Source organism: Malurus melanocephalus, unplaced genomic scaffold, assembly GCF_030028575.1.
Source record: "Malurus melanocephalus ecotype Western Australia unplaced genomic scaffold, MMel_1.1 scaffold_75, whole genome shotgun sequence".
Lineage (NCBI taxonomy): Eukaryota > Metazoa > Chordata > Aves > Passeriformes > Maluridae > Malurus > Malurus melanocephalus.
Genome location: NW_026623307.1, coordinates 2,253,609 through 2,266,842, shown reverse-complemented (window position 1 = coordinate 2,266,842; position 13,234 = coordinate 2,253,609). Strand labels below are relative to the sequence as shown.

General features: G+C 41.7%; 1 protein-coding gene across 3 annotated transcripts in view; it reads left to right on the top strand.

Moving 5' to 3' along the window:
- ARMC9 (armadillo repeat containing 9) overlaps nt 1-12,903 on the top strand; it is a 59,436-nt gene extending 46,533 nt beyond the window's left edge. For all 3 annotated transcript variants that reach the window (XM_057367180.1, XM_057367178.1, XM_057367177.1), the window contains 3 exons: nt 2,044-2,173; nt 6,336-6,499; nt 9,757-12,903. In XM_057367180.1, the coding sequence (XP_057223163.1) occupies nt 2,044-2,173; nt 6,336-6,499; nt 9,757-9,779 (317 nt within the window). In that variant the 3' untranslated portion in view covers nt 9,780-12,903. The remainder of the gene's footprint in view (nt 1-2,043; nt 2,174-6,335; nt 6,500-9,756) is intronic.
- Nucleotides 12,904-13,234: the final 331 nt, after the last annotated feature.

Genomic DNA, 13,234 nt, shown 5'->3' with positions numbered 1-13,234 from the left:
GTATCAAAGGTGCTCCTATTCGGTCTTTTAAAGTGTAATTGGATGCAATTTCTAAGGAGTTATGCAGCCATCCAGAGCCCAAGTGAGCCAGATTTTGATTGTATCTTTCCAGTGAGACGCATTCACTCACCTCTGTCACTTTTGCTGTGCTGCTGATACTGTCTGATAGTTTGCATGTAAAGATTTATGAAGAGGTTTAAACAGGGACCCTGAGACAGTCAACAAAATAAATGTTGTTAATTTTTGATGAGTATTGATTTAAARCCTTCATGCTGAAGAACTTCCTGCCAGCTTAAATGTTTCATTTTGTCAGAACTTTGCTTGTAGCCTCTGTTTAAAACAGTTTGTTAGCTGCTTTCAGTCAAAATTATRTGCAGGTGGCTACTAATAATAAAATACTAGATTATATTCTTCTCCTGTAGAAAATTTTTCTACAGATATAGAATACAGCATATTGCAAGTTTATATGCCTTATGCACATAGAAAGACAAGTAATTTTTGTGTGTGACAGAGGAAATTCTTTCTAGCATTAATCCAGGCTATAAAATAATATTGAGCTACTTGAAAGATAGCTGAGGTTTGTTTCAGGTTTTTGCAAGCAGCCAGTGACAGATGTGCATGTCTTTCTTATCTTTTGGGATTTAGAAATGAGGTGTAGGAGAAGAGAAAAGAGAGATTGCACTGCTGGACCCCCTGGTTGTTATGTCAGAGTCAGGACTTCTATTCTGCCGGATGATAATTGAGCTGGGTCTTTGAACATCTCTTTTCCAAAAGACARTGGGGATTGTTATATTTAAATTGGAAAAGTTTTAATTTAAGACAATGGGAAATAAGCCCTTTCTCTTCTATTGCCTTCTAAGATACAGCAGGGAACAGAAAGGTGTAAAAATAATGGTACTGCTTCTAGAGGCTCTCATGGTGCTCTGCCAAACRTCTCTGCTGTGCAATAAATACACTGTTTATTGACTTCTGATCTTGGTCTGATGGTCATTCTGCAGTACCAAGAACCTGCTCATTTCAGAATATGTTTTTCAGCATCACATGAGTACTTTGGGACTCAGAGCCTCATGCAGCCAAGTCGTGAAATGAATAGTAAGAGACAAAGAGTAAAAAAAACAGAATAAAAGCTTCATGTGAACAATTAGCCTCATCAAGGTCGTATCTATCTCAAGGAGGCTAAGTTTAGCCTCAAGAAACTCTGATCCTCTTGTTTTCTAAAAATGAGCATAGTTCTTAATGTCCTCCTGGAAATATTTGATTGTTCTTAAATTGGTCTGACTTTGTCTGGGTCTGTCCTCTCCCCCTTTAGCCCTTTGGTAAAGAATCAATAATTCTTGCACTCTTTTATTTTTTGTCTCCTGTGAGCAGAAAACTTGTGGACCAAAGATGAACCCTGGTCATCTTACTACACTTACTATGCTGAATGCCAGACAGAACATGTGCTGGGCAGCATAAATGCCTGTCTGAGAGTGACCTGATCTGCATTCTTATCAGCATGAGAGAGCAGATAGGGGCAGCAGCCTGTCCGGAGCACAGCAGGAATTGAGCTAGGGATATTCCCTAAACTTTCATTGAACTTGCACATCTCAGTATCCTTGTGATTCTAAGCACGCTGTGTGTCCTTCGCTTCCCCTTCAGTGTAAGGCAGAAAGTGACTCTGACAGAAGTGTAAAATACTGCTTTTTGTCTGCAGGCTCTGTTACTGTGGATATGTGCAGACAACTGCTAGAGGCTGTATTCCTGTGGCTTTAATAAGCTAGTGGATTTAGCTGATGTGTGTTCACTGGGGATCTAGGTGCTCCCATCCCACTGCAAGTGCAAAGTGTAACCACTTTTATTTTCCAACTGCAAAGGGCTGGAATTATCACACTTGCAGTTGTTTTGCTCAGGTGATGAGCTGTGATACACTCTGCCACACTGACTCAGTAGCCTGCCAGTACCTCAAGGTTTCCTTGATACAGCAGGAACTGTKACTTGATTGTATTTCTAATGAAACTGTAAAGAAGCAGCTCCTCACTGAATTGTGTTTCTTTTTTTAMGCAGCAGTTGAACTGAAGTCATCTGAAATATTCTCATCAGGCCACAGAGTGGACCAACACAGCCCAGCAGTTGATGCCTTGTCTTCTGGATCTGCTGACTTYGCTGAGGACAAAGTAGATGGTCAATCACATAGGTATGATCTACCCAGAGGATACCTAAAATTGTGAGAGGAGTCTGACAGGGTTTACCAGCTAATTCCATGCTGCTGTAAAGACAATCTGTGAAGTCATTTGATGTATGATGTAGTCTGGCCTGAGACAGCTGTGCTGGTGCTTGCCAAACAAAATACCCTGTGCTGTGCCAGAGGCAGCTGTTCAATTTCTAAGCATCTGGTTCAGAATGGGAGAAGTCTCAAGCAAGACATTATTAATGAACTTTACATGTATGCTCAACTCAGCCTTCTGAAAATAAAACTTCCTGATTGCTCCCTTAGATGACTCAACTCTAGCCCATGAAAAATCATTTATTAGTAAAGAAATAGGTAGGACTGTGGGAAAGGACAGGAATTAACATGCAGAAAGAAGGAAAATGAAGCATTTAAGTGGGTTGAGAGTATTTAAATACACTGAGTTGCTAGCACTACTSACCTGAGTCTCTCATTTATCCACTAGATGGGTATAGCAAAGAAGGTGATGTTATSAGATCACCCAGCAGTGGGTTTCAACTATTTCTTGAAATTATTTCTGTAAAATGAAAGGTCTTGCTYTCCTTATCCTGCACATACCTTGAGCCCTCTGTGAAGCCTTTGTCATGTGTACAACTGTGATGTTATATCTTGGATGAGAACTAGGAATTCATTAGCAATTGGACCAAAGTCTACCAAAGTTTTCAGGGTCTGCATGTGTCCTTCAGACATTAACAGCTTTTTCCTATAACTAATTAGACTGGGCCAAGTTTTAAACAGTAAGTGTAGAGAAATTTTAAAAGCAAGTACAYTCCAGAACTAAAACATAGAATGGGTGGAGATACGTTAAAGGAAAAGTTTTACCAGCAATTCATCCACCTGATTTTTCAGAAATGCTTGGTTATTTGTGTCAATTACAGCTCTAGCACTTCTGAAAGATTCTATCCTTAGAACTTTATTTCTTTCAGGCCTACAGATGCCATTGTGTGGGTTTGGGGGTTTTGGAGGGGGATAGAGTGTCTTTGGTTGGTTGGTTGGRTTTTTTCCCCAKTTGTGCTGTTTCCRTGGTGAGATCTGAGAAATTATRTSTTGTCAACAAATTATCACTGGTTTCAGGTGAAGTGTTTAGTATCGTACCTCTGGCCCAGCATTAATGGTTTTATTTCAGTTGTCTCTTGTAACAGTAGCTAAGCACATAATAGAGATACAAATAAACCATAAAAATTTATTACTAAATTGTTTACTTTGTGATAGAGAGAGGGATATTATTTTTCATGCTTTGGCTTGCCAGAAGGAAGTAAAACTGCAGCATCTTGCCCTCACCTTAGCGAGATGCTCTGCATCTCTACATAACCTATTATTAGAAAGGTGTAATAGGTTCCCAGTAATTTTTAATATTTGTTCACAAATGTATGTCTAAATCTCAGGATGGATTTTGTAGAAGTGAAGGCACAGGTGCAGTATCCTGCAGAGGAAGATCATGTATTTTCACTGTGTGTTTCCTCAGCATGCACGAAGTAATTTGGATTTCCAAATCAGCCTCGAGTTACGGATATGGGAATGCAGCCATTCACAGTCCAAGAGAGGAGAGGGTTTTATGTGTCAAGGGTCTTTTGTTAATATGTTGTGTTGCAATAGCTAGACCTGCCTTTTCATTCTTTCACCCTTGGATGCAGACTATAATTTGTTTGCAAAACAAACAGGACTAATAAATCACTGCTTTCCTCATAGTTTTGTCCACTGTAAGAAGTGTCTCCTTCCTGGAGGCAAATACCTATTAGGCAAATACCAAGACCTTCCTAGAAGAGGTATGTATGAGAAAGGAGGGCTGAGTAGGGCATGAAAGTGGTCACTTCTCTTTCCCCTCTTCCTTAGCAGTATAAACTGGGAATTTAACTGAGATGAGTGAAATGATGCAAAATCAATTGGAGAGAAGAATGAGACCCTGGTAGTGACATTTCTGTTGCAGTTGTTTTATTTCCACAGGAACAAATTATTGTTCCAACTGATGCAGGGCAGATTGGCAGCTGGTCTACCATTGATATTCCCTGTTGCATTTTGATCATATGAGAATGTAACTGTTGTGCTTTTTAGCCGATCAAGAATGAATTTGTAACAGACTTCAGTCTGCAATTGTGACTGACTGAAAAAGCAGAGGGATTTTTGTATTGTAACTAGGTCCAGTATCATCATGATAAAAAAGAACTTTAAGTCTRTGGGACATTGTTATGTCTTAGCCTTGCTTTTCTGATAATCTGGTAAAAATGGCCAAAAGTCCAGGTGTATTCTTGCAGTAAAAGATGACGTTTGTTCTGTGATACTTGCACACATGGAGAACCAGATCTGCTCTGCATACTCTCAGAAAAAAAAAAAAAAAAACCCAGAATTTTTTCAACTTTGCTTCCAGTTTTTGCTACCAGCCTATTTCAAATAATCCTTTCCTGATGAGTTTGCAGAGATGTGAACCATTTTGTGTGACCACTGTGTACATTTTCCTTTGGTAAAGGGATGTGACTCTGGTTGCATTGCTTTGCTGTCTCTATTCTGGCTGCTGAGGTTGCTGCCCTGAAACTGTGGAGATGGTTGGTGGCTATAAAAACACTTTTTTACCCTATGGGAATACAGATCCAAGGTTTTGTTATCTGTTGTTGAAAAAGGAAGAAGAAAACCTTATGTGTGCCTCAAAAACCGCCTTGAGGCTGGTGAATCTTTCTTATTTATCTGCCTAGGAACATCATAGCACACATAAGATTATGAAGAGCAGCAGTGAATTGGAAACCCAATTCACTTAAACAAACTCACTTTACCAGAGTGAGTCAAACAACAGAAAAAGCAATAACAATGAGACTGTTTTATGGAGACAAAGATGTTTAAATATCTCTGTGGTCCACGCCTTGAGATTTTATCAAGCCAGTCTTATTTTTTGGTGTTGTTTTAAGTCTGTTTCTGCTGCCATCTGCCATTTCCTCCTTTGAAGCTGAGACAGATGTTAACACTTGTAGTGCTCATAGGTGGAGAGCTGCAGAGATGGTTCTTAGCAGAGCAGTTAGCACATCTCTGCCCTTAACAGTCAGCATATACATATGCAAAATACAGACAATAATGCTATTTAAAATACAAAAAGAGCACTTGCTCAAATCTCCCTGCAAAGTGAAACGAGGCTTTGGAAGGGCTAATCAGCACTGACTCAGCAGCATTCCCAGGAGAGGAGGGGAGATTAAATATCTTGAAAATCCTCCTAATCACCCCTTCTGATGGTCACAAAGGGTTCTTTTGATGGAGCTAATAACACGGGGAGTTTTCCTTTTAATCGCTGATTTTTAGATGGCACTTATTTTTTTCATGTCCTGCCTTTGGCTCTTTTATTTTCCTTTTGAAATATGTTTTCATGTAGCTGTTACTTTAGTTTAACCTTTTCTCCTTTTAAGAGAAAATCGACTKACAAACATTCATATAGATTCCGAATAATTTTAAAGACTTCTTATTTCCTGGTAGCCTCCATTTTTGTACCTGGGAAAAATTATTTATGCTGGGGGCAAGTAGGGACAATGTATCCTTACACAGTTATTGACTAAATTTTAAAGAATGRTATTTTTACAGCACATGCAGACTGAAATAGCAGCCCCTGGTTTATGTTCTCAGTGTGAACAAGGAACCTGTGTGTTTCGAGAATTTATTTTATAGATGCCATCACAGCTTTTTGCTCTTTTGACAAAACCTTCAGGGAGTTCTACAAACCTTATCTCAGACAGGAGCCRGAGAGGCTGCCTGTGTCTGCCAAGAATGACTTATTCCTGGAAGAAATTATGGTGTTTGCTCCCTAAAAGGATGTATTCCCRTGCTGTACAATATCTGTGTATTTTGCGCACCCCAGAGTGAGTCACCGGATGTGATAAATACAACAGAAAACAAACTAAAGATCAATTCCTGATTTGCAGGGAATTTTACTGAACCTGTTCCGTCCCGTTGTGCAAAGAGAGAGGTTTGAGTAGGACAGACAGGTTGACAGAGGCAGGTTGGAGGCTGTGCAGTGAGCACATGTCCCAGGGCACGTCCTGTGGTGCCACAGTCCCTTCCACTTGCAGTCTCCCTGAGTTCTGACTTCTGTGCATTCCTACTCTGCACACATATTTCTGCATGCTTTGCTAACCATGTCCCTTTCCTCTTACAGCGAGTTTGCCTCAGCCTTCACCAGCAAACCCAAGATCCCTCGCACTCCTGAAGTGCACAGCACCAGCCCTAGRAAGGTCACAGGCATTGCCCCCCAGTTCTCTCAGTCTGCACCCCAACAAAGCCATCCCAGCTCTGCAGGATCATCCAACAGGAGTAGATGGAGTAAGTGGAAAAAGTCATSGTTCTGTTTGTCATTCCTCACTGTGGAAACTCTTCAGGAACAAAGTTATAGGCTACAAATGTGCCAGGAGTATATGACATTGTGCTTGTCATCTGCAGGATGTACAGGCATGTAATTATATCCTGCTGAACACTGCTCCTATTTCCAGACTGTCATGTGAGCAGTTAAAAGACATGCTTTTTCCTGTCTCTGGGTGGAGAAAAGTGGCCCAAATTCTCAGAAGTTTTTGGGGAAGCTTATGAGTCTCAGATTAGACGTTCTCTAGATGTCATCAGAGTGATTCCTTGTCTTCAGACACTTGTTCATCCCACTGTGTAACTTGTTTAATGCTCTTGAAGCTGGCTCCCTGGGTGTGTCTCCRCTGCAGCTGAATGTGGAGCAGATGTCAGGCAGCTCAGGAGATGGCTCAGGGCAGCCTGGTAAGCAGAGAGCCAAGCACAGTGTGCTGCTTGTGGCAGTCAYCTTTCTGCTGGAGATTTGTACCCAGGAACCATATTGGCTATGCTGGGGCCTGCAGAARTTTATAGGAAGTACTTAACCTACAGGGGTTCAGGAGAGAGGATGGCTTTTACTTGAGGATGGAAGAAAAGGRTGGATTCATGCTTTAAGCCAGGCAACACAAGCTCAGTAAAGTTGATCTCAGATGCTCACACATCRGTAAACATGTGTGGTGTGTCAGCTGCGGAGGTTTTTTGGGGTGGAGGAGGAAGAAAGGTGCATTCTTTAGCAATAAACAGACTTTTTCCTAGGAATGTGGATAGGAAAAGCTGGATTCAAATACGACTGTATTCATTATCGGTGATAATAGCAGGAGTGAATGCATTGTGACAAGTTTTGTGGTCATTATTTGATCACAATGTAACATCAGCTCTATTCTTTGGCTGTAACTGTTACCTTGAAACATTTGACAAAAACATAATAACTTGTAATACCTTCCCAAGAAAGGTATATACGCACTTGTGTGTGTCATTAGCTACTCATTACAGAAACAGAAAAGGAAATGAATTTAAATAACCCAGTAAATCAGTAACAGAGCTGGAAGGAGCATTCTCAGTCTTCTGTGTTGCTCATTCATTGTTCAACACAGTTRCATGTGCAGGGAAATGGTGTGGTTTCACTCAGGGAGTGCAGGTGAGGCACTGGAAGGGAATGTTCTTGGTRGTGGTTTTGATCTGAAGGCTCCTTGCTTCAGCACTGCTGTGCTGAGGTAACAGAGCTYTTTCAGCTTTACCTTTGCTGTGTGTGCCCCGAGTTTTGCCTCTGACATCAGTGCTCTCTGTTTCTGGTGACAGCAGCACAGTTCTGCCCTGACTGGATGTGGTGTTAACACCCAAGAGTCTGCCTCTGGTTCCTGTTTCGGTCCATTTCCAAAAGCGTTGGCCCATTGAAAAGAAGCCCTAGTGAAGAAAGGAAAARCACTCTGTGTGTGTGTGTACACACAAAAATACTCTTCGTGTTCTTGTTTCTCCAGGGCAGCTTTACACTCCTGGAGGGTGTGTCCTAGGAAAGATGTGACAGACAAATGTTKCTTTTATGAGGCTCTGGAGCAAGATCCTTTTCCAGTGGCACAGTGTTAAATGTATTTTATTTTCAAATTGCATCAAAATAGATCACTTGGCATTCTCTGTGCATTCAGTRTATGTGACCCATTGGTCCAGAGACACAAATTCTTCTAACTTATATTGTTTTATTTGTTTTTCAAGATACCTCTTCTCTTTGGTATGTTTGTGCATCCTAAAGCTGAATGCATAACAGGCATCCCAACTTGRTATGTGTCCGTTTCTCCCAGTTTTTCTCTTGGGATTCCACATTATCATTTTCTGTCTGTCCACATGTGTCATGACACAGTGTCAACAATTGAATATTAAAGTCTTCCAGCTAAAAATAGCAAAGAAGTTATTTTGCAAACAAGTCATCTTCCACTCACTGTGTGTACATGTATCCWGCCTTGTAGTCTGCTGTCACAGAGCACCTATTGGTTCTTGTCCATCCTGCAGGGGYTTTCACACAGATGTTTATAGGTGGGAAGAGCAACATGAAGGTTATAAGGAGCAGATTTTTAAAGGACTGTAAAGGGTTTTAAGCACTGTGTTGAAACTTGGGGCTCTCGGTTGTTAATTAAAGATGCAGGGAAGGGGTGTGAAGCAAGTGAGCCCCTAATATTTCCCTAGTAAAGCTCTGTGCTACTGGTCCTTTAATTTCCATGCTGACTCATCTGTGGGGTCAAAAATGGTATCAGATGCACAGATACCAGCAATCAGTAGATTCCAGTAGTTGCTGCCTCCCATTTGCCTGCTGCATAGATATGTAAGTTTTTACATATCAAGAGACCCTGTTTCAGTGGAAGACTAATTTGTGRGTTTCTTGGTATTTCTGGAGAAATGTAAGTTTTTATAGCTGATCGATATGATGAGAAAAAGATTAGTTTCTGATGACTTTACTTGATGCATTCGCTTATTTTAGAGGTACATTTCTAGCTTGATTTTAGTGTTTATTATAGGTGTATTTTCTGGAAACAAGTSGGTTTTATGTAAACCCAGCTAAACTAGCTGGACTGCTCCTCTTGGAGCATGGAGTGTGTGGAATGCTGGAGGAATGCAGAGAAAGCCCAGGTACTTAGTGCAGCTACAGGCCTGGGGCCAGATTCCTGCCTGAGATGCAGCCCCTGCTGAACTCTGGAGCAAAACCAGACTCCTCCAAATAAAACCAGCCATTCTGGGATCCTCTGTGGTTTCCACTTCCAAGCTGACACAGGGATGGCACTGGCAGCATGGCTGGAACATAGGACTCCATAGGGACCTCCAAATTTAGTCTTTCTCAGCTGTGCTCTGTGTGGACATGGTTGAATGGTTTAACCCACTCTGATCCATATTCTGTGTCTGTTCCAGGCAACTCTGCATGGGCAAGCTGAAGCTGTTTGCAATGCACCACATTCTATCTAAGCCACAATGGAGCTAGGGCAGTACAAAAATCTCTACTAGAAGAACAGGGAATGTTTTTTGTTGGGAGTGCAACTGGGCCCTGGTGATTCCCTTTCAGTATCTCCTCACATGGAATAGCCTTAAATACATTCTGCATTTTTAAGTTGCAGCATCAGGAGTTAAAGTTCCTTTCTGTGTGTTTTGTTGTGATATTTGTGTCCCTGTACAGGTTGGACAAGTGTTGCCCTCAGGCTGCTTCTATCTTGTAATAAATCCTGCTTTCAGCTGACAGCCCCTTTCTCGCTGTTTTTCTGCAGGCAGACAGTCCTACAGGAAGTGAGAACAGTTCCTTTCCTCGAGAATCACCTGTCACATTGTGGAAGGACAGAGCCAGCTTCCTGTAATGAGCTTTACTGGTGACCTGCAGAGGACAGTGAGGTCGTTGACATCGCAGGCCTCGCACGGGGATTCAGGATTATCTGATGGGATGTGTCTGTGGTCTCTAAAGCTGGCTAAGACAAGGGCCTTGTTATTGCAATTYGAGGTCTCAGCAGCAGCCCAGGACTGACATGGGAGATGGATATTCTCTGATAGTTTACTCTGAAGTGACATTGCCACCTTGAGAAGAAACTTTTGCYCTCTGCCTTCTGTGTCAGTATAAATGGCCTTTGGAGACAGGATGTAGGGCTCAGCCCAGGAGTCTTATGAAGAAATTGTCTTTTTTACATATTGCTTGCTGAAGCAGCCAGCCAATTGCTTTTTTTTAAATTATGCCTTTATGACTGGGTTGGGAGATACCTGTGTTCAAAGGATCTGCATGAGGAGGGACCAGTGGCTGCCACATGTGCAGAGTGTTCGGGCCCAGAGCAGTCCTGTGTGGGGTGAGATCTGTATGGCCTCCAGACTGCAGAGGAGGTATTTCATAAACTTCTGGTTGACTTGTAGCAGATGAAAAACACTGTTACAATTCCCCAAGCAGCATTCGTGCTCATTTCTGGGGTCTTTATCTGCAGCAATTACTCCTATTCCTTCTTTCTGTGTTCTTTTTCTTAATTCAACTGTTTAACATTTGTTGAATGAAAAATCTATTTTTTCCCACTGGAATGAAGAGTTTTCCTTCTTCATTCATAGAAGAAACCATGAGAATGTGAACAAATCAGAAGCGACTTTCTCTTTTCATGTAGCTGTGGTCCATCTTCTTTGGCCTTTGTTGCTTTTTTATGTTCTTCACTTTATAGCAATGACTGTTTATGTCTTTATGGAATTTGTGCTGGTCTTTGGTGCATATGAAGTGCTAACTAGGCAAAAGAGATCAGGAATCCCTCCACTAAATAAAAAGGCAGCAGTTAATTCTGCCAGTGAATTACAAAGCCARTGCTGTTTGTTGTTCTTTCTCTCAACAGTAACAGTGACCAGAAAACACTGAAGTCTTCAATGGGGGATGTCTTTTCAGTAACACCCCCTTGTGTGACAGCTGTTGGGACACATAAATGCAGTTTACATTGGAACTTGGCTGCTGYTGAGGCAGAGATGTACAAAAAGCAGGCAGTGTATTTGCCATAGTCAGATTCAGAAACAAATGCTTTAATGTGTGTGAAAAGGTAAGGCTTGGTTTTGGGGTTTCACCTTGAGAACAAATGAGTGGAACACAGCCTGAAAAGTAAAGCAACTCCCACAGTGACACTGCCTTCCCCTGAAGAGTTGTAAAGCCATTTCCATAGAGCCAGAAGAGAGTTTTGTGCTTCTGACAAGACCTGGAATTGAAGCTCTTGCTCTGTGGTGGCAGCTGAAGAGCCAAGGCCACTGATGTGATTGCGTGAGACCCACTGAGATCAGTGATGCTGTGTCAGATGTTTGCAAAAAGGGCTTCCACACACAGGTTCAGGAAACCCCTTTGGATGGACTTTAAATTGGAATGGGAGTGTTTTGTACCTTAAAATCCAGTGAATTCATGTGGAAGTTACAATTCAATACTCAGTGACATGTGTCCAACACCAAGCAGGCAGAGTATGGGCATTGTATTCCGAACTACACAGGACATGAAGAGACTGTAGGCACTTGATAGCCCCTGTCACACAGATCCCCATGGCAAAGAAGTCAGAGAAAATACCTGACCCATGCTTAGATTCACCTGCCTCCTCTGAGAACAACTCATAAACACAACTGGGAATGGGAAATGTCCTCTGGTTCACAAAAGGGCAGTTATGGAAAACAGCCATAAAAGCTTTCCAGGGCAGGCAGAATTTCCTCTGAAATTCTGTTTTTTTTCCAGTATGTGACATCAATGGCCAAGCTKTTAACACTGACATGCTAAGCAGTTCATTTGCATACATGGACAACTCAGAATGCTCCAGCAGCTGTTTTATTCATCTTACAGCCGTGCTGAGTTTCACGTAGCAGATCGGATTCTGTGAGATGGAGAGCAGCTTTTGAAAAGTATAGAGTGCAGACTTATTTTTTTTGTGAGGGGGAACAACACCCCAAAATTTCACTGATTTTATGAGTTGAGGTAAAAGCTTTATCACCCCTTGTCAGACACCTGAAGGTGGTTGTTAGGCATGGCTACTACTGCTCCAGCATGTTAAGATTCATGAAAACCAAAATGCATATTGCTGAGTTGGATTGAAAGGAACAAACTCAAGTGTGTGTGCTTGTGTGTTTCTTACTCAGACTTCTTGCARTTCAGGACTCAATATGAACAGTTTCCCATGCTCAACTCTTAGATGTTCTGGCATGTGAGTGTGGAGTTTTAAATCCAAGACTATTTTTGTATTAATGCATGAGAGATTTCCAAATACCTGACAGAAACTATGGATGTACTCAGAAATGTTCTCAGCTGAGCAGTCATTTGAGAGGCCGAGGAAATAACATGTCCTCCTTTTCTCTGTCTTATTCACAAAAAAAGCCCCTGTGATGCCAGTCAGAAGATTTGAAGCTAATGAGAAATGTCAGTTCTGCCTTTGTTCATAGGACACSACTGCTGAGGGTGGAAAGGTCCCTGAATGGAGGTCAGTAGCACACACATGGCAAATTCGGCACCTCGCTCTGAAAAGTTGCTGGGTGTCTTTTGTGTGTGCCACGAGGAGGCAGCTGCTAGATTCAACACCCCCCTGAGGAATTCATAACCAAAGCAGTGGAAATTGCTGTCCCGGTGGGAGGGGTGTGATTGTATTTAGAGTGACTGTAATTTCTTTCACAAAAAGCAAATACGGTTATTGCAAATGACACACAGATCTGCAAGGGAAGTTTTTCCGGGACCAAAGTCCTGCGTGGTGCTACCATGYCTTTTGGATGTAACTTTTGTATATTCAGTGTAATTTTGTTTATGGACAGTTACTTGAGACTAATTGCATAAGTCTATTYTAAAGTTTGCATAGAGGGCTTATTCTGTACAAGTGCTGTATAATTATCCATCAGCAATGAGATAAAAATGCTCCTAAAGGGTTTTTTTCTTTCTCTTTTTGATGTAGTTGTTTTGGGGCTCGTGCAATTTTTTGTGTGCATTTCTTTACATTTCACTCTGGTTTATTGTCAACAGATTCTGTCCCCAACAGTTGTTATCTCCATCTAAGTGGAAAACACATCTCCCTTCAGTCCAGCCTGGCCTGCCTSTGCAGAGGTAATGTTGTTTACTCAGAAGTGTTGCAAAGCGGGCATGAACCATTCATTGTTCGTGGTCTCTCATGAGGAGAGCCCTGGCGTGTGGGATGCCACCAGCGACACTGGGTTGGTGTCAGAAGTATTATTTGTTGTACAATTTAAGTGTGGAGGGAAAGACAAGCAAGGAAGTTTGCT